Source organism: Buteo buteo, chromosome 3 (genome assembly GCF_964188355.1).
Source record: "Buteo buteo chromosome 3, bButBut1.hap1.1, whole genome shotgun sequence".
Classification (NCBI taxonomy): domain Eukaryota; kingdom Metazoa; phylum Chordata; class Aves; order Accipitriformes; family Accipitridae; genus Buteo; species Buteo buteo.
Genome location: NC_134173.1, coordinates 9,133,816 through 9,155,540, shown reverse-complemented (window position 1 = coordinate 9,155,540; position 21,725 = coordinate 9,133,816). Strand labels below are relative to the sequence as shown.

The window sequence follows — 21,725 nt, the reverse complement described above, 5'->3', positions numbered from 1 at the left end:
ACACTGAGTGAGGGGGTTGCTGCGCAACCTGACTGCTGTGCAGCCATCCTCCATCCTCCGGGACAGCACTCCTCAGTTAGAGCATGCTTTGATGACTGGATCCGTGCATTTTTGTGCAAGGAGTCATTTGTTCCCTTAGCAGCTAACATTTCTGGCTGTGTCTTGTATGTGATCAGGCAGAGTTTCCTTCCTCTCATACCCACTGGAAAAAGACGTGCCAAGCTGCAATATTTTTGTGTCAGGTTACAGCGCTGCCAACAGCCAGTATTCATGAACGTGCAGGCACACGGAGAGATAAAGGCCAGGCAGGAGTGATTTAGGGTCCGAAGTGTTGCCTGTGCTACACAGAGTGCTTCCCCTGGATGCCTGCTTGCTTTCTGCTGCTTCTCTTCTTGCACCCCCCGCCCTGTTCCCTGCACAGTCACATAGAGCTATCTTCTCCCTCTACCCAAGGCTTCCAGCTTTTCAGTTCAGCTTCGATTATTTTATGATATCCCAGGTGCGATTTGGGGGCAGGAAGCACCAGACAGCTGTAGATAGTCACATCTGTGTTTCCTGTCCCTTTCCATGCTTTCTGTTGTAGAGTAGTCCATTTATACTTCAGCCTGGCGTCTGCTCCAGGGCCTTCTGCACATGTAGGGTAGAGCGTTTGGAGGCAGAGTGGATGTCTCGAAGGTCCCGCTGAGACTCCTACACAGCCTGTGGGGTAGCAGGTTGCATCTGTAGCCACTGGAAACTGGCAAAATCCTTGAGCTTGTGAAGCCAAATGGCTGAAACAGTTCACAGCACATCCATATAGCGTGATACCCTCTCATGATCCCATTTCTTTAGGCCAGTAACTATGCAAGTAAAACTAGACTACTACTGCAGCATGTATCTTTCTTGATTTGAATTTCTTGGTTAGGGAGGGCAATAAATATATCAATAAATAAAAAAAATAAAAATTTAACAGATGTAATTCTCTAATCTGCTATGATCTCATCTTTTGTCTTGAAAAACAGAGGTACTCAGACATATCCAGATCACCCCACTGGGGGCCCTGGCCATTGCTCAGTTGCAAATTGCCATGATTTCTACAACAGTTCGGGACATCGGTAATAAACCGTAATACTAAACATGGCCTGAACTCAGTGACTTAAGAATGATGCTTTATCAGAGGGAAGCTTTACAGGTGATGGAAACAGATCAGAAATGGATAGTAAGACCATGATCTCCGATACTCGGGCACATGTGGAATCAACTTCTATGCATAAAAAAAAAAACACCCAGAAAAGCTTAAAATTTTTTAAACCTTTTGAGTGTTTGACAAAAGGCGCGATACAGATTAAAACTGTCCCCCTAGAAAAAAAAACCCAAAACCAACAAACTCAAACCCCAAACTAATTTCGGTTTCACTGCTTTCGATGCCCTCTTTTCAAGCTCCTCCACCTGCGAGGCCCGGCCGGTGGGGCTCCCTCACACCAAACCCCGAACCGGGCTTTCCCCACAGCCACCCAGAACTTAGGTTAGCTCTCCTTCACCCCACGGCCAGACCAAGCCGGTCGGGCTCCCTCCTCGCCTCACAGCCGCCCGCCATCGCGGCTGCCACCACCCGCCCCAACGGTCGTGGGCACGCCCCGCCCCTCGCCCCGCCCCTCGCCCCTCAGGCCCCGCCCCCCCGGCACGCCGCGGCGGGGCCGGTTGCTACGGCCGCTGGCGCGAGGCCGCGCAGGCGCCCGTGGGTGGGAACAAGATGGCGGCGCCCGTGGAAGTCTGTCACGTCGCCTGCTGCGCTAACCGGGCGGGCGGCGGGGCCGTGTCGTGGGGGCGGCGGGGGGTTCTCGCCTTCGGCAGCTGCCGCGACGTCGTTCTCTACGAGCCGGCGGTGAGCTGAGGCCGTGCGGGCCGGGGCCGGGGCCGGGGCCGAGGTAGCGCGGCTTCCCTCACGCTGGGTGCTTTCCCTCTCTTCCCGCAGGTGAGGCGGGCGGTCGCCGTCCTCCGCGGCCACGCCGGCAGGGTGAACTGCGTGCGCTGGGTCCGCCGGCGGGACGGGGGTGAGTAGCGCGGCCTTTCTACCTCGCTCCCCGTCCCTTGGGGTCGTGGGGCCGCGGGGGAGTGGGATGTCTCCCGTGGCGCGGACCGGGGCCGCTTCCCCTCAGGGCCGTGGGCGGTGCTGGGCTGGCCCTCGCTGGGGAGGTGAGGCGGGAGGGCCGGCGACAGAGGGTCTGCGGGGCAAACTGAGGGTAATAAGGAGCTGGGGTGCTTCCAGCGCGTCCTCTGGCCTTGCCGCCGCCTTCCCAGCCGGGGTTTTAACGCGTGGCTCCGCAGGAATGCGACCCCCGCTGTCCCCCCAAAGCCGGGTGAGCTGTCCGGTAAGCGAGGGGATGCGGTCGGTCCGTCTTCTCCGGGCCCCGCAGCCGGCGGCAGACCCCCGAGGCTGTTTTTTTGCCTGGGGCTGCGGTGGCTCCGAGAGGGATCGGCGGCTGTGACAGACACTTGTGCTGCCACCGGGCTCTTTAGGAAGGCTTTGGAGCTTTGCGTGTTTTGACTTTGTAGAATGGTTTGCAGTGACTTTTCAGAAATCTCTGACTGTAAAGCTGTAGGTTGCATAGAGGTCGTATCCACGAAAAAATAATCTTTCAGGATGGAAACGTTTGAGACTGTTATAAAGTTTTTGCTTGATAGTAATTCCAGGATTTAAAGGTGTTCAGTGCAGACTTTTCAAAGGCACATATTCTTGCCTTTAGGCATTTGAAGAAGCCCACTGACAAAGAGAAATGGGGCCATGGATTAGACTGTTGATGTGACATGCCTTTTGCTTTTTGGGGGGGAAAGTGCTGAGGTCAAAACGTTCCTTTTTAATAGTGATATAAACTGCTATCCTTTCAACGGGTTGCACTAAAACGTTTTCTTCTTAAGGTTGATTAAAAGAAATTATTTTCAGGGAACTTGGGAATTAAATTTTCATGTGAAGCTTTGAATTCTGTTTGGTTAGATTTCACTTGCTTTATTTTCCTATTCTCCAAAAAGACCAAACAACAACAAAAAATATTAAATTCCACTGTCGGATTTGAGAACCTTTTTGGGAAGATATATTTATCACATTCATACAGAAGTTTAAATGTTCCTGTGACTTTTGTCTTTATGTTGTCTTAGAGAATACCTTTGCTCTTAAGCTGCCTTGCACAGTGCAACTCATATTAGCCATACTTTATTTTGATGGAAACTTTGCTTACTGTTGATACCCGATATTTTGTGAGTAGTAACCAATGTAACTGCTTATGTTGTTGACTGCTGTTACAAAGTAAGTGTTCACAAAACTTAACAAAACATATATTTCAGCTTCTGAAACAGAGTTAATTTCTGGTGGATCTGATAAACAACTCATAATTTGGGAATGGAATGGAACAGGAACGTGGAATAATCAGGTAAGCAGGAATAACCTCTTTTTAAAGCCCCCCCTGCCCTAGTTTCTCACGCACTACAAATTATGTATTTTGTCTGTATTAGCCCTACCTCTTTGTTTTACCTTAACTATTGAACCCCGTGCGCATCTCCTTCGAATTGTTGGTATTCTGTCTTGCTATGTTTTACTTTAAATGTTCTTTCTTCTTTTCTGCAGTTTATCTATTTCAAATCAGCCTTCATTAAGAAATTAGCTAACCAGTCATCAGGTGGATTTGTCTAGCATATCTAAAAGATGCTGTTTGTCTGTTCTTGAGTCGCCAGCTTGCTGATCTCATGTAGCACTTTCCTTTAAACTGCCTTAAAATCTTCAAACTGTGAGGTTCATTTTTAGTTGATGTTTCCTGTACCCTTCTTCCTCATTTCTTTATATCCGTTTCTGGTGATTTCTGGGCAATCTGTGTAACAGTGTAATGTCTGTAGGTGTATATATGTAGGTAGTCTTACCAGGATGATACACAAGTTGGGGTAGGTGTTTAAAAAAAAAAAAATAAAAAAAACCTGTGCAACAATTGAGTTTTGTCAGAGAAATTGAGAAGAGACGTGCTAATTTATTATTCATACTGTAAAATGTAAGGCAAAAGATGGAGTATGGTGTAAAAGAGCCTTCAGAATGAACTGAAATTTAGATGAACAAATACTTTAATTTATTACCTAACTTTTAAAATCTTACTTATCAGGCATTGATTTGTGAATGGCTGTGTAGGTAACCCATTTCATAGGCTATCTCAAACTAGATTAGACTTGGCATTTTAAAATGCACAAGAATGCATACTAGGGGGAAATGTACCTAGTTTGATGGGGGAATGTTCTCAGAAATAACTTTTGATCCTGACCCATTGTAACTGTTTACGTATTTATTTAAAATAACTTACAGATTTCTTTATTAACCATTTCCGCTGATGTGGTACACAGCCTTATGGCAGTCTTTGAAAAAGAATGTGGCTAAATGTGCACACTTTAACGGAAGTTCTAGACTAATGTAAATTCTTAAAAACAGGCAAAGTTCTATATCGGACCAATCAAAAATTCTTACTGGTGCCTACCAGGCTATATTTTGGAAAGATATGTCAAGTGAGTTTATGACAAAGTTTGGATAAATGCTGGATGACTTCTGGTCACAGAATTAAAAGCTTCTCGTTTTGCTTTTTGTGTTTAGGAGGAACAGATTACAAATTGAACTGCCTGTAGTTGTTCTTTAAGAAAGTAGGCACTTAAGTCTAAATTTAGAGTTTTTGTTTTTCATATTGGTATTTTGAGGGAGTAAAAAGCTGTTTTGATTTGTGAGAACACACTAAATGTTGCTGCTAGAGCTGCTGTAGCTGCTACTTATTCCAATGTGTTTTCTGCTCAGTCTCCTTCACTAAGGTTCTCCAAACTTTTATGACATGTTCCTTAGGGTGAGGGGCAAGAGAAGGAGAAAAAGGAAGGAAAACTGCTCTTCCTAATTTCTATACTATTTTCAGCTTTCCTCAAGGTATGGTGAGGTTTGTACAGTGTACACAGGAACATTTAATTCTGTTCAGCTTTGAACAAAATCTTACCAAGTTAATACTCATTAGTGCTGTATCCCTTCTCTGTGTTTTCCTGGAATATGCTATTGCTTAAGCATTGCTTAGCAGATGCTCTGCCATTGCAGGTATACAACTTGTTTTCAGTATTAAGTTATTTCATTTCTTAAAATGGCTTTAAAAGTTCTCTCAGATAAGTTACTGGAATTTAAAACTTTGTAAAACTTTCTGATGTGTTCAGCTTGTGGAAAGCATTCCTCTCAAAGGCCATGCTGAAGCTGTTTGTGCTGTGGATGCTGTCTACCAGTCAGATGAACCTGATTTAGGTCTCCTGATAGCTTCTGCAGCTTCTGACTCTACTGTGAGAATCTGGTATCGGCATGGTTCAGAAGGTAACATCTTTTTAACGTTAGGAACAACATACTGGCTTGATAAAAATAATGAATGTTTATCCATTGAAGTACTTGGCTAAATACTAACATCTTTTAATGCAACTACATTGATTTCTGTTCAGACTTTGGTACATCAAACCACTGTATTGCTCTTTGAAAGCTGAGGGTCATACTAGTTTAATATCTTTGGGTCAGATTTGTTGTCCGGGATGATTTATCTTTGGTTTTCATCAGTGATGTGTTGGCTGAATTTACTTGTTTCTTTTTAATACGTATTCAGAATCTGATAATCTGAACCATCATTTTGCCCTGTAATGTGGGGGCGGACTAGCTGTATGTGTATGTGAAGTAATGTGTATTAGTAAAATGATTAATGCTGGGATTAGAAAGGTGAGGTTAAACCGATCACTTGGCTGTTACTATTGACTTGAGTTCAGTGAAGTTTGGGGTAGTAGGATCTTGCATGGACACATGGGAGAACAGCTCTTTGAAATGCATAAGAAATAAATAGGGTGGATAATCTAGATTTAAAGTGTTATTTGCTAATTGACTTGTACTGACGGCATCTCTCAAGCTACTTTCTTATCTGGTGTACTTGAGGATTTCACATTGCCTTGCCTACATGAGAGAAATAGAGTTGCCAATCTTCAGTCCCGTGTTCTGGAAGGCATTTCTCATGCTCCCAAAGAACACCATGAAGTCCTGTCCTTTCCTTTTTGTCTTGCTGTTGCGGGTTCCAGTGATGGAAAGACCAATTCTGCTTCTGGAGAGAGGTTTTTCTGCTATCCTGTTGGTTACTCTGATCTTGATGGCTTACCAGTTTAACCGATTCTAGGGTCTCAGGGGTGTTTGCAGGTTTTTGCTCATCTCTCTACCTGCTCTTGTAGCAAATGGATTCAGTTTTAGCTTCCTGTGTAGTGAATACAGTTGCCACAGGATATAATTTGCAACACTTATCACTTTTGATGTGTTACCACAGTGGAACTGTACAACTTGAATACTCGGTGGAGAATAGTGACTTACGTTCTAACTCAGCTAACTTTGGATGAATTTCTGTGGCCCTGCAGAAGATAACATTATTTAAGCTTCTGAAAAAAGTAGAAATTTTTCAGCTTCTTAAAATAAAATTGAATGGGAAATTTTAACTACATAATGTAGTAGGAAGTGACAGTGTAACTGTAATACTTATGATGAATGAGATCAACACTATCTGTTCTTGTTTTCCAGCTAAATGCATTGAAATTCTGCAGTTTGGAAATGGATTTGTTATGGATGTCTGCTTATCCTTCTTGCCTGGCAGCAATGGTAAGTACAGCTGCACATCTTAAATATCAATGCAGGAAACATAAAATCTGAGAAATCCCTCAAGTAGATTTTCATTTGACAGACTCCAGGCCCTTGTGCCATATTTTTTGTTTTCTACGGAACTGGCCTAAGCTGCTGCTTGTATCTAAAGATTTTCACTGAACTCTTCTTAGCCATTAGAATACTGGCAGATTACAGTGTAAAAAGGAGGTAGCGGGGCTGTAAATGAACGGGATAGGATGATGCTATTAGTTCCACCCACTCCTTGTGCTGCTGCTGCATATGTATTTGTTCTTGTCACTTGGATTGAAGGGCAAGATCCAGAACAAGAATCTTCAGGCCTACATCAAAAAGTGCAGATTAATGAGCAGTGTTTATCACCTGTTCAGTCTTAAATGTGGAAAAATTGAGATGCTGAACAACTTTAACCTGACTGTTCGGTATGGTTTATATAGTTTTCCATTAACATAAATGTTCAGATTTTGTAGCCTGCTACAGATACGTTCTTCTGTTGCAAATCTGTAGAAGCTTTTTTTATTAAAAAAAACACTAAATGTATCCTCAAGCCAGATACATATGTTGAATTGGGTTTGTGTTTAAGTATCAGTGGAGCCTTTGGATGGAGGAGTTCCAGACTCCCAAGACAAAAAGTACTAAAGTTTCTTACTGTATCTAAAGTTTTCAACTATTCGCTGCATGTGTTCCATGCTGATGTGTTGTTCGATTGTATGCCTCCAGAGCAGTTATACAGAGGCTTATTTTATTCCTTGGCTTGTGATAATTCTGGGAGATATGAAAGCTCTGTCAAGATGCATTTTCTCATTTGGAAATGCTAATGTCCATTTCCAGAGTGTGTCTGATAGCAAAAGCAGCATCTGCACTGCCAAAGAACTTTAAACCTCTCTCTCTATTTCTCCTGTAAATACACTAACAGGTGCTTGTTGAGATGAACTTAAAAGGCTTGAGAGTAAATTAAAATCATTATCTCTGGTGTGAATTTTCGTTAGAAGTGAAGTGTCTGTGGTGCCAGTTTAATGAATATAAAATTTATATTGCAAAGCAATATATTATTTCTTCATTTATGATACTGTTCAAGTAAGAAACTCTCACTGTAACACTCTAGAGTAGTGCATCTTTTTAACATCGAAAACATGTTGTATACAAGAGAAGGGACCATACATTTTGGAAGAACCTTAAATGAAGATTATCATGTTAATTCTTAAAAGTAAATGCTTCTGAAACCAAAATTGCATGGAATGCTTGAAGCTTCTTTAAATGGTGGAATAGCAAGCATTTTGTTTTGCTGTGAAAATCTCCCAGTCCTCAAAATCCAGTGTTGCTTAAAGTTGTGTTTAGAGCAACTTTATTATGGCTGTTCCCATCCCAATTCAAATTAGTTATGCAAAACAACACAGTACTTGTAATTGGAAAAAGAGCTTTTCTGAAGAATTGAAATTATTTTCAAATGAGAAATTATTTGTGTAGGTTTTGTACAGAAATTTTTAAAAAATCCTATTCATTTATGTTTGTAATGCCTGTTCCAATATGAATGATCTGTGCTGCTAAAATTGTCAAGAAATAGTTTAGATTTTGAACCATAAATGTATGGTTAGAAATGTGTGCCCTAGAAATCTATAAAGGGACTTTTAATATAGCATAGCCATGTTCTGTGTTTTCTCCCTAGACCTGACATAGTAGTCCATACAGCTGAACTGTTTCAGAGGAGTGTGCTAATTCTGAAATCTAAATAAAGTAGCTGAAAATATATTATAAAATATCTCACTGCTGATCATTTTGTCAGAAACATTAATATGTAATGGGAATTTGGAATTTTAATGAGCTTCGGGGAAAAATGATCTATGATAACTTTAGGAGTTGCTCTGAAATCTTTATGAAGGCTATGTTGGCAGCTGTATTAAGATTTAAAGAAGCTTTTCTCTTGAGGACAATCTGCAGTTCTTAAGTCAGGAATTAAATACAGAATAACCTCTAATTTCACCAAGCAAAGAAATTTAAAGCTTGCATTGAAAATTGATTCATATGTAATGGATGCTTTAACTTTCAAAAGACATTGAAGTTCATGGTGCCTAGTATTTTAACTGATTGTCCTTGAAAATAAATGATTTAAAAAAAAAAAAAAAAAAGTTAAGAACCATTTTTGTGAAGAAGTCAAATGGTGAAAGCCAATAGACTGCTCGTAAAAACCTGAACAATCATTTGCAGCTGGAATATGGCTTAAGCATGTTACTGGCAGCCTCTTAGTTAAGGAGTTTCTTCACAGTTGTCTTCTGAGTCTTGAAGAAAAGCTTCATACTGTTTTGGTTGGTTGCTTGCTTTCTGCCTTGCAGTGCCTGCAGAAACTCTGCTTCTAAAATGCTGGGAGTAGGATTTACTGTTTTACAGATCTTGATCAGCTCTTTTGTCATATACTGTGATTCTTCCTACTGCATGGATAATTGTAGTGCCATAGCTTGGCCTCTGACAAATAAGAATTGTCTCCTCAGAACTGAATTGCAACAGATGAAGAAAAGAGCGTGTGAACTTGAAAAAACTTTGCTGATCACACTGTCCCCCTTGCAATTGGGCCACAGTTTCCAACTAATTTTTTCTATTTCTTTTGCAGGACTTTATCTCAATCAGATCCAAATTCTAGTAGTCTAGAGCATTTATGTGAAAACTGTATACTTGTCTGGTTTTGCCAGTTATATACTTCTTGATAGAACTTTTTGAGTGAAAGCTTTTGCATTTGTCTGATACAGCAACTAGATCATAATACTCTTCTTGTTTTTATTAGTCAAACTTTTATTCCATTGAATAATTATGTCATTACTGTAACGACCCATAAAATGCACTTCTCAGGACAGGCTCCAAGAACATATATTGTATTGTATTTCATGGAAAAACCCCTCACTCTTGCCCAATTTCCATGGACCTGAAGACCAGGTCTTCTTTCAAAATAGCTCATTACCTCCAGTCCAAAGCAGTCTTTTTTTTTGGTCCAGTGGAAGGCAAGGAGGAGATGGAGGTGAAATGTGACTTAGGGGTTGGAGAGAAGAAGCAAGTGATGGAGGTCTAAGAATGTGAAATGTTACTTAGAAGTGTGAGAGGAGCAGCAGATAGCTAGGCACAGATTTGGTACAGACAGAAAGAGGAAATTAGCATAGAGCATAAACTTATGAATATTCAAGTTGATTTTTTTGGTCTATCCATAATAAAGATAAAATTATCTCTTTAAAGGGATGACATTTAGTTTTTAAATTAAGTAGCTGATTTTAGTGAAACTTAGTATTTTGTTTTCTACCCAGACTTGAGAAATGTGAATGTTTAGCCCCGATAACTTATTTCTTCATACTTTCCTAATTAACTCCTTTTCTTTTGCTATTTCAGTCCCTAGCAGTACTACTTCATCCTTATGACCCAAAAAGAGTGAAGTAAGGGTTAACTGTTTTTCCCCATGATTTTCTGTGGGAGAGATGAACTAATATACTGCCTAACTTCTCTTGTTTTCCCCTTAGACGTAACTTTGTCTGGTTTGATTGAATAGATGTTAATTTTTTGCACACTTTCTAGATAGCTCCTGGAAGTAAACTACTACTCAAGACTTGAGTAGGTGTATAATAATGTTAATTGCTTTCATATCCTTGTGTACAGTGAGTGGTGGTCTGTCTTCCTTTTTTCGTCTGTCTTTTTATTTGCTGTGTAATAATTATGCTGCCTTCATCTATATACTTACTTCAGTTGACTTGGTAGTTGAACTGTATTATTCTGAGTCAATTTGTTTTGCTGCTTGCTCCTTTTGTATTTAGAGCAAATGCCTGTTGATACCAATAAAATAAATATAATTAAAAATCCCTAATACTTGAAATTCCTACAGATATGTGAGCTTGAAGGAAACTACTCTTTAGCATCTTAAGTATTAGTAGATATTATTTACATGCCAAAATAACTTGCAAGTTTTGTGTTCTTGAAATACTAGTTTATTTCAAACAGTATTAGGTGTCTTATTTAGATAACATAAAGTGGTATCATGCTTGCCTGTCTGTTTGTATTAATGTATTTGTTGATACTATATTGATTTTTATGTTATTTATATAAATTTTCATATCCTAGAATATTAGGTTTTGTAACTTGATTAATGAAGATGTTTGTTTTTTGTTCCCCCCCCCCCCCCCCCTCCCCCCTCAGTACCAATACTGGCTTGTGGTGGTGATGACTGCAAAATACATTTGTTTATACAGCAGAATGGCCAGGTAATTACAGTTTTTATCTCTTGCTCAGGACATTACTCAGTTCTGCTACTTTTCTTTCCACATGTGCTGCTGATTTTTTTTTTTTGAGGTTCTTCAATAACTACTGTCTGTTTCTAGACAGCCATCACCTACAATTGCCTCTGTTAAATGGTTCATCCATTTTTCTAGGTAATGATGAAGTGTATATACAGAATGTTGAAGTTTGATTCAGTGCATAGAAGTGTTAGTTTTTCTTATTTTTTCCCTGTGTGAAGATAGCCAGTGTTTCTGTTCTCGCTGACATAAAATAGCTACAACTGTCCTTCTTTGCTGAGTATCCATGTATTGAATGGTTCATACGGAAATTATGTTACTTTCAGTCTATAAATTCTTATAATAAAACTGATATGGTTTCTATCTGTGGAATTGTGTGTTTGTTGCTAAGTATGCTCTTTGTGCTGAATGCTTCTGAATGTGGAAAGAAATATTTGAAGGAGTGTCTCATCTTCTAAAAGCATACACATTTTTCATGTATTACTTGGAAGCTGTAGCTATCTTTAGTTTTTCATACAGTTAAATGTTCCTTTGGAGCGCTACAAAGAAGTTCTGTCCTCTCTTGCATCTGTTCAGAAGTTTTGTTAGACTCTAAAGCGTGTTGAATGACTGTCTTCCAAACCAGAAGTCAATGTCTTTTCTTTCTGTCTTATCACTCCCTTAAAAAAACCCCTCAAACCACAAATGCTGCCCCACAATGCACCAGTGAACCTACCATTCAGAAACCCACATTCTAACTAACATATGTAGGAATGACTTTACTGGATTTGTTCAGGCACAGTCCCCTTAGAGATTGAAGAATAGATACTCCTTTTTGCTTTTTGAGAGAGATAAAAGCTACTTTATAGGTAATTTTGCTTGTTCATGCTGCAACATACAATAATAAGATTTTTTGTTGTTGTCGTCCATAACATAAATACTTCATCCTTTATCTGCTATGTTTAGTGATTTCTTAACTGCTAAGCAGGAAAGAAGGGTCACTTTCTTAGGTTCGGGGTTTTTTTTCTTATGTAGCTCATGAGTTAAATCAGTTTAATGACATTCTTTGGGAATTAGCAATGGCAGCATGCCAATTGTGATTCTCGGTGTGCTAAAGAAACACTTATGTCAGGGGTTGTGCAGTTGATTTTCCTCATTCAAAATCTGGAAATGGTTTTCTTGTATGGTTCAGATTAACAAAATAATATGCAGTTTGACTGCCAGAAGTGTTCAGAGTTCCATAACTTCTTTTGCCAGTTGTTGACCAAACTTTTGAGTATAACAGCAGTCTTAGCCATTCGTAAATGCAGTCAGTCTGTGGGGGATGAAGGAAGGTAGTTGGAAGAAACAAGCTCTATCTTCAGCTTCATAAGCATGTTTATGCTGCTGTCTTTTTTTGGAGGTAAGAAACTTTAATCATACAAAGGATGAGGAATTTTCTCTCACTTTACATGTGTTATTTTTCACACATTTTCCTTCAATTTTAGGAAGTATTTTCACCAGCTCTCCTGGCAGAGTTGGGGTTCAGAGTCTCTGTTTTTTAAATGAAGTGAGACTTCTGGTGGGTATCTATCTCACCTTCCCAGAACGTCTCTTTTTACTAAATAGACTATACAGACCTCAGTGAAGACCTCAAATTTGATTCCCTGTGGAGTAAAAGTGCCTGCGTAGTGCATTACAGCTATTAACAGAATGAAAACGTCCTTGTGAGCCTTCTGATGTAAATTTCTTCCTAGCTGCTAAAAGGAGTTTCTCCTCTTTAGTTGGGTTCTCTCAGATCTGCTGAAACCCTTTTATGACTTCCATAGTTCTACTTTGAAGGAAATGTTAGTGTCATGCTGTCATTTTTCACAAGAACTTAGTGTGGAAGAGTGATTAGAATCTGAACTTGTGCATCCTTTTCTAACTGGTAAGGGCCTGTAGTTCTGTCCTGTTAATTGTTACTCTTGGAAACCTCTTCCTTTAGTTAACGTCCTAAAAAAGATTGTATGAACCCCAAGGTAGAATGTAAGTTCATAACGGGACATTCTAATGAAACTTGGAGGAAACTTACACTCTGAGGGAGGATGAGGCATATTCAGTTAGCTGATAAAGGCTGCCTTTTGGTAAACTCATGAATTTTACAGTTGAAATATATTTATTTATAAAAACTGCTTGGTTTTAGAAATTGAGGGGGCAGGCATCAAATCCTTTAAGACTCTCTACCCGGAGATCCCTTACTGTGTTAAGCAGTAGAGAGAAAATGATCTCTTTGCTTTTCTGAGTTCTTGAAAGAGGGTATTGATTTATAAAAATACCCAGGGAAAAATCTTTCAGAAACCATTATATGTCTTCCTGCTTGAGATATTACAGGCCTATGGAGGGGAAGTAAGTAAACCAGAAGATCAAAATAGAGCTTTAAAACAAAACATCTCTATGTTGAGCTTGGTTTCTGTGAGAAGTTTTTGCTGTGCATGTTGGAGTATGTTTCCCCCAAATAATTTAGCCTAATTGAAAGGTGAAATAAGAGACTCAGAGGTAATTCAGGCTCTTTCTAATTCTACAAGACTAACAGCTGGTTAAGAGGAGGGATATCACATCTAGTGTCTGGTGGAGAAAAACTGAGAAGATTTGGACCTCTGTTACCTTATGTAGCAGTTGCCAAATTTGCCAAATGATGCTACCAGCCTGGTCCTGAAGGGCATGTACCCAAAGTGTGGGCAGAGTTAGTTGTGCAGAGTCTGCTGGGCATGTCCACAGACAAGCAGGCTTCATTAGTTCTGCTACCTACAGAACAGCTTTATTCTTTGCTTAAAAGAAAAGATACCAGACTGCTACGTAAAAATGTTCAGCGATTAGTTAAGAGGCATGGGAAAGCCTGTGAAGTAGGTGACTCAGTCCCTAAGTTTTTTTAGATTCAGCTGTTGTTACTGTAACTTGCAATAATCTTATGTATCAAGTAAGGACCAAGGGGAAAACTGAGACTACAGAAACAAAATCTGTAAAAATGAAAAGAATGACAGCTCAAAATACTTGCAAATATAACCTAGGCAATAATAAAAACTTTGTCTGAATCATTTAAAAATAATGACCGTGTGCATCTGCAAGAAGCTTTAAACTGATGCAGTTTTAGAACAGAATACATCTGAAGAAACTGAATGTGTGATACCAAGAGACACAGACTTCAAGGAAAACAGCAAAAGCAGTTAAAAAAAACCCAAACAGAGGTCATAACAGTAACACTATTCCTTGCTCAGTTTTCGGTGGACAATTTTTATTTTTATGGGAAACAATATCTTAAAAATTTTGAGTGAGTGCTTTTTCTATAGCACAAAAGAACCGCATGCTTGACTTAAGGCTACGTAGTGCCTAGAAGCCTATTTGGGAAGTGAATTAGAAACCTGGGGTGGTATTAATAACCTCAAAGTAATTAGTTTTACTCTCTTTAAAGAGAAAACAAATGTCTACTTTTCTTAATGGTTCTCTTTGATGTGGGAAGATAAGGGTAATTTAAAAAGAAGCCACCCATCACCTTGAAATTAAAAATTATTAGATGTTTGTTTAGATTAATATTAAAGTCAAGTTTCAGGAGATACGCACACTGTTCAACATAAAAGGAACCATAAAATACAAGAATGTTAGCAACAGTTCACCCTGAACTAATCTTTCAGTTGGGAATAATTTTACCAACTAACCTTGGAGAGTGTAAAATACGGAGCATTATGTCAAAGATCATATAAATGAATTAATAAATAGTTTTTTTTTTTAATCTATTCTCTGCAATGTGAATTGCTAAAAAGATTTTTTTTGATGTATTGCCAGAGGTCATTGTTTGATCTCGCTTCCTGGGCTGTTCCTGCCTTTATTTACACATAATGAGTTGGGTCTTTGACATAGACATCTATCTGGAATGCCACATCCGGAAGTGCCAGTGAGTGCAGAAGTGACAAGCCAAATGAGACTTAGGTGGCTGTGAGAACACATTCTTAATCAAGACCAAAACTTTGTGATTTGGAAGTTTCTTTTAAGCTGTTCTGGTCACGTATCTCATATACAGATTGTTCTGTAACATTAAGAATGCAAATGTAGAATGAGGAGAAGCTAGCTGAGTAGTGTTTTTTGATGGGAAGGTGATTTTGGGGGAACACCCAGGAAAGTATGGACCAAAGAGAAGAGGCACTGACTTCTGAGTATGTTTAGTTAGCTGTAAAATTGTTTGGATGAATTACCATTGCTGACTATCTTCTCTGAAGACAGAGATTTTGAGAGTGCCTTTCTTATTGTGTTGCTCTTTTTAATTTTTTTTTTAAATTATTTTCTTTTTTATTACAGTTAGGGAAAGAGAACTTGGTTGCAGTCTTGTGCTGAGGGCAAAGACTGTAATTTAATCTTGACTCTTAGTAGGCCTAGGTAGGGGATTTAGCAGAATAGAATGCAAGAAATAATGTGATAGTTAGTCATTTGTACTAAACTAACATTTTAACTGTAATGGTTATTTCAGATGCTTTAAGTCAACTTGGGATCAATTTGTCATGAAAGTAGAGCCTTTTCTGGGCAAAATAAAATAGAAATGGTTTAAATGCTAATTAAGCAATAAACACTTCTACCTTACTTGAATCAAAACAAAATGGTAATATTATATATGTTATGGATAAAAATATACTACTAATGAAAGTTCTTACTAGGAAATGTGCATTTGCGTTCCTCTGTTCTTGACCCTGTGTTTATGCAGAGATTTCCATCAGCAGATACGGTTCTTGATATATGCCTTCATTAGAAACTTAGTCAAATGTAAACATAGGGAATATTTCTGGCTCCATAAGTAATTCTTAGTAATCATATTATGTTACAAATTAATTATTGAAATAATTTCAAAACATTACCCTTCTTTTTACACTTGATTTTTACCTGTATTCATTTTCCACATCATCTGCAGTTGCATCTACTTCACACATGTAATACAAATTATTATTTACCATTATTTAGTCATACCTGCATTATGTTATGCTTTGTGTACCAGTATAAGCCTGATAAAAACTTTTCATACATATCACAGAGAGACTGTAGCCTCTTGAAGGTAAACACCTTAAATTCTTACTCATTCCTGCTCATATATAGAATCATGGAATCGGTTAGGTTGGAAAACACCTTTAAGGTCATTGAGTCCGGTAACCTAACACTGCCAAGTCCACCTCTAAACCATGTCCCTAAGCTCCACATCTGCATGTCTTTAAAATACCTCCAGGAATGGTGACTCAACCACTTCCCTGGGCAGCCTGTTCCAGTGCTTGACAACCCTTTCGGTGAAGAAATAATTCCTAATATCCAATCTAAACCTCCCCTGGTGCAACTGGAGGCCATTTCCTCTTGTCGTACCGCTTGTTACTTGGGAGAAGAGACCGACCCCCACCTCACTACAACCTGCTTTCAGGCAGTTGTAGAGAGAGATAAGGTCTCCCCTCAGCCTCCTTTTCTCCAGACTAAACAACCCCAGTTCCCTCAGCTGCTCCCCATGAGACTTGTGCTCCAGACCCTTCACCAGCTCGGTTGCCCTTCTCTGGACACGCTCCAGCACCTCCATGTCTTTCCTGTAGTGAGGGGCACAAAACTGAACACAGGACTCGAGGTACGGCCTCACCAGTGCCCAGTACAGGGGGACGATCACCTCCCTGCTCCTGCTGGCCACACTATTTCTTTTACAAGCCAGGATGCCGTTGGCCTTCTTGCCCACGTGGGCACACTGCCGGCTCATATCCAGCCGGCTGTCGACCAGCACCCCCAGGTCCTTTTCCACTGGGCAGCTTTCCAGCCCCTCTTCCCCAAGCCTGTCGCGCTGCGTGGGGTTGTTGTGACCCAAGTGCAGGACTCGGCACTGAACCTTGTTGAACCTCATACAATTGGCCTCGGCCCATCGACCCAGCCTGTCCAGATCCCTCTGTAGAGCCTTCTACCCTCGAGCAGATCAACCCTCCTGCCCAACTTGGTGTCATCGGCAAACTTACTGAGGGTGCACTCGATCCCCTCGTCCAGATCATTGATAAAGATATTAAACAGAATTGGCCATGGAAAATGCCATGATGTGACACGTTTACTCAATGGTGGCAAAACCAAAAAGGCCTATTTAGAATCTATCAGTAAATTACAATCCTTAGTAGCAGCTTATTTTTCCAATTTCAAATAATAGAAGCTGTAAACGTAAGAGAGTTGAAAATCCAAAGCTAATTTCTCATATGTGCATGGTAATTAAGTGCATTTCTATGATATAACAGGAATTTTTATTCAGTTTCAGAAAACATTAATACTCCCTGGCCATGAAGATTGGATAAGAGGCATTGAATGGGCAGTCTGTGGTCAGTATGAAAGATGAATAAAGTGGAATACTGGTTTAACAACAGTACTACTGTTTTACCCCTCCAACAGATGGTTCTGATGCACTGTAGTGCCTAAACTCTTATGGTTGTGAATTTTTTTCTGAGGTGGTGGTACAAATATTAAAAATCAAGATAGAACTTTGTGTCCTGTTAAAACGTAAGAATTGTTGAACCTATACTACAGTTATATTTTAGTTATCAAAATTATGGCTACAGTAGAATTGATACAGAACACTTATATCTTGTGTTTGCATCCCTCATTTTGTCTTGCTTGTTTCAAGTATGTTTACCTGACTGGTAGCTAAATGCAAACAAATAGGAGTTTTAGCAACTTGTCCTTTTCAACATGCAAATATTTGTATCTGAGTGAGGAAGAGTTGGCTGCTTTTTCAAAGGGGGGAATGTAGGGGGAAATAGTACTTCTCCTCCCTCTTTTTTTTTTTTTTTTTAAAAAATAAGCGATTAAGAGGAGCATCTATTCAGATGTTAACTAGTCAAATAGTTCTTGCAATGGCAAGAATAAAATAGAAGGAATTAGAGGACACTACAATCCTGAAGAAAGGAGTTACTGAAGAGTACTGAGGCTGTTAGAATTTTGAGAGTGAAGGCCATAGATAATAAGGAAGTATATGTACAATATGTACAGTATTTACTATGTCTTTTAAGTAGAAAAATGACTATAGTCATTGTGTTCTAAACTAGTGGAGAGTTTGAAATGGGAGAATAAGTTGATGTTGAAATAAAACAACAGTTCATGATACTGTGTACAATAGGAAAAATTAGGATAAAGCTGTAGTACATGTTTGGAAAGATGGTAGGTTAGTCATGGCAGCGGTTGCAATGAAAACATGGCTCTAATTACCTTTTTTGTTTTTGAAACCAAATAGGTGAAGACCTTTTCTTAGCAAGCTGTGCTCAGGATTGTTTGATAAGAATTTGGAAAGTGTGTACAAAATCAAAGCAACTTCCAGAAACTGAAGATGATTCCATAAGACTGAAAGAGAATGTTTTTACTGTCAAAGGTAGGTAACAGCTGTAAAATTCTCTTGCACAACTTGTCACTTATGTATCTGTTTGTGGTTTCAGGGTGGCTAACAAGGTGGTTACCATCTAATTTGTTTCTTGTATTAAAAGAATCTGAGACCATTTTGACTGCATTATTTTTATTCAGCTGTTAGAAAAAGTGGTGTTATTGTTTTAAAGCCATGACTATGTAAAGTTAATGATGTTTTAGAAACAAACAATGGTAAAGCAGTGAGAGAGCTTAATATCAACATGCATTGTTACACATACTCCAAATGCAGTACCTAGTCAGGAGATGTATTTGTCTGTGGGAGGTAAGCTGTTGCACAGTTCTGCTCCAGTTTAATAAAATACCTTTAATTTTCTTTCTAATTTAATGCATTAAGAGGTGCTACTATTACTTAAACCTTAGAAAAAATACTGGAGATAACAGATAAGTATGTGCGGGCTTACTTTTTGGTTATTTAACATACTGAGTGCTGTAACATCAGAAGCTTGCAATGCTGACATTGTGGGGTAAATTATTAGGCAACTTAGGTAATACAATGAAGTTGTATGATGTTTTGTGTAAAAAATGCTCATGTTACTTGGTGCAAATCCTGATTCATTGTTTGAAGTGTCTTAATGCTTGTATTTACAGTCATTTGGAGATGTAAATATGCTTAAGTTAAGAGTATGGGTAGAGCCAATGTCAGAGAGTTTATTTCAAAATTGCTTGAGAGTTCTCCAGGGATTCTGTGATACCACTCTGAGGCAACAGGCTGACCTCTTAGTGTCAGTCTGGTACTCAGAGCTTGCAGCAAAGTATGTTTTCAAGGAGCTGTTCAATGTCAATAGGCTATTGAGATATTGGTAGGTGATGAAAGCAGTTGATTTTTTTCACTGAAGATATCAGAAATGACCTGGTCTTTCTTGGCTTTTAGAAAGAAATATGCTTTTCTCTGATTTGTGGTAGATACTGATACAACATATGCAATTACTTTGGAGTCTGTATTGGCTGGTCATGAAAACTGGGTGTATGCAGTTCACTGGCAACCTTCATTTTCCAAAGGTAAAAATGTACCGAACACTTAGCAGTTATGTTGAAAGTTGTATACACAGAGTACAGTCACATGTCTTTGTATTGTGTTTGCATGTTCACTTGTCACTGTGGACTATGAAAATGTTTAAATTCTCCAAATGATGTTTTATAAGTAAATGGATGTTTTGGCTGAATTTGCCACAACAGCACATCTTACGGCACAGGCTCTGTTTGTCATTGTGTATTGCATGATGCTCTCTCTCACTCGTGTTTTCTTTAATGGATGAAATAAAATAACTGAGCTGTACTGGCTGTATTGTAATTGATTTTCTGCTTGTGGAATAAAAATAAGTTTCATTAATCAGTATGAATTAATAGCTCTAATATTTTATCTTGATATGTGTATTTGAAATGTCTGTTCTTTGGAAGGTCAGCATTAACTCAAGAGCACTCCTTTCTTTTTCTTGTACTAGAAGGGAACAAATAGCAACATTCAGAAGATTAATCTTCAGTCATCTGTGTGTTAATATAACATGCCAGGGATTCCTTGACTATCAATTTTCTCTAGCATGTAGCTTTAAGGCATTAAGGCAGACTCTCATTGAAAAATGTGTTACTTACAGTTTAATTTTGCATCTTGCCCTAGTCTTTATGTTTCTTTTTAAATGCTTAAATTCTGACAGCCTTGTTTGTGGCACTTGCTGGTGCATGTCTGCCTGGCGTGTAAGGGAAGGAGATTCTTGATTTTGCATGCTTGCACCATCTGAATGCCCTTACATATTTGTATTGGCAAAGGTGCCTTTTTTTCTGAGATGTTTTAGAGTACTGATGGCAGGTGACTTCACCAGTACAAAGCACAGCTTTTTTCCAGTGTATATACAACACTTGAACAGTAGAGTGCAATTAGAATGTCCAAATGCCTGTAGTGAAAGACACAGGACTTACTTTAGAAATACTGGCTTAGTTATCTGTTCTTTCACTTTTTTTTTTAAACACCAATAAAAGATTTTGCCTGTTAAAGCAAGGTTTAGGCAAAATATAGTCATGTAAGTCTTGCAGTGCAATCTGAAAAACTGTCCTGTTAGACCATGAAGTTTTCCAGGTGTCTTACATCAAGCTTCTGTGTACGTGGAGCTGCTTGCATTCTGTGGCCTACCCAATCTTGGGTTCCCCAAAATAGATTTTCTTCTTCAGTAGAGGCAGACTGATCTGAGAGAGACATTCTCAATGCAGAAGGTAGAAGGTTTGGTGTGACATAAGATATTGCCTCCAAGAGATGCCTACCCATGTCTCTATTCTCACGAAAAGTTCCCCAGCAGTTCTAGGGATTTCCCAACTGGGTGATGAACCAGTTCCCTCTTCCCCATTCTGGCTGTGTTGGGCAGTTGGCTGGAGTGTTTCACTGCATTTTGTGGAGCAGTCCTTACTGCTGTATGTTTTACAAGATGCTAGAGTCTACTGAAGTCTGTGAATCCAACACTTAATTTGGAAAAAATAAAGTGAATACTGGCATAGAGATTATTTTGTTTTAAACTGGAGATCCCTCTGTAAAAACTAATTTGAGGAATAGAACTGAGAACTGCTATGCAGTCTCTCTGTGAAGCTCTATCTTTTCCTCCAAATTACATTTGTTTCAATGTCAATTTGGAGTGAATAAACAGTAGAATATTGTTGTTTTCATTTATGTATTTTACATTTCTTTTAAGAGATTATGGCTGAAAAATACAATACCTCCTAATGAATGCCTAGTAAGAACACAGAGCCTGTTAAGTCTGACATTTAAGTACTGCATTGCACATCTCTGATGCTGAACAATTTTCTTAGTGTGTTTGGATTTCAGTATTACCAAATTCTTTTAGAAGGTAGTCTTGTAGATTGTAGGGTAATCGTTTTTCTTGTACTGTAGATGGCAGCATGCAACAACCAATGAGGATATTGTCTGCATCAATGGACAAAACTGTGATCATCTGGGAACCAGATAAGGAATCTGGAGTCTGGCTAGAACAGGCAAGTGTCAGTCTTTCTCACAATACGTACTGTATTCAAGTTGCGTTTCCAGCATCATGTGTGTACTGGAGGGAACAAAAACTATATAAAATGCTGGGAGAGAAAGGCAAAAGTATTTTCTTGCAAGAATACTCATTCTGATGCTGTGTTGCAAGTAAAACTATATTTTTCAAAAATGATGTGATGCAGTATGATTTTTATTGCTTGTTTGCTTTCTTATTACTATATTGTGGAGTTTCTAAGTTTGTGCTCACCTGGCATTCATAGTATAGCAAGCCAGGTGCTGCATAGTAACACACACTGTACTCCTGGTAAGAAGAGGAAGAAACCATCCTGAATTATTTGTAGTCAGTCCTTGTGGGAATGTGCACCCAAGTAGTTACTACAGAGCTGCTGACATGTGATTCACA

The 21,725-nt window shown here is 39.1% G+C and overlaps 1 protein-coding gene across 3 annotated transcripts in view; it reads left to right on the top strand.

Annotated features, from left to right (window-relative positions):
- Window positions 1-1,723: 1,723 nt before the first annotated feature.
- Window positions 1,724-21,725, top strand: part of ELP2 (elongator acetyltransferase complex subunit 2) — a 39,225-nt gene continuing 19,223 nt past the window's right edge. Inside the window, exons 1-10 of one of the 3 annotated variants that reach the window (XM_075022767.1) lie at window positions 1,724-1,864; window positions 1,955-2,033; window positions 3,322-3,407; window positions 5,197-5,347; window positions 6,575-6,652; window positions 10,838-10,902; window positions 17,177-17,243; window positions 18,152-18,286; window positions 19,243-19,338; window positions 21,215-21,315. In XM_075022767.1, the coding sequence (XP_074878868.1) occupies window positions 1,733-1,864; window positions 1,955-2,033; window positions 3,322-3,407; window positions 5,197-5,347; window positions 6,575-6,652; window positions 10,838-10,902; window positions 17,177-17,243; window positions 18,152-18,286; window positions 19,243-19,338; window positions 21,215-21,315 (990 nt within the window). In that variant the 5' untranslated portion in view covers window positions 1,724-1,732. Of the gene's footprint in view, window positions 1,865-1,954; window positions 2,034-3,321; window positions 3,408-5,196; window positions 5,348-6,574; window positions 6,653-10,837; window positions 10,903-17,176; window positions 17,244-18,151; window positions 18,287-19,242; window positions 19,339-21,214; window positions 21,316-21,725 lie in introns of those variants that run through there. The other 2 variants (XM_075022768.1, XM_075022769.1) reach the window with 2 other exon arrangements.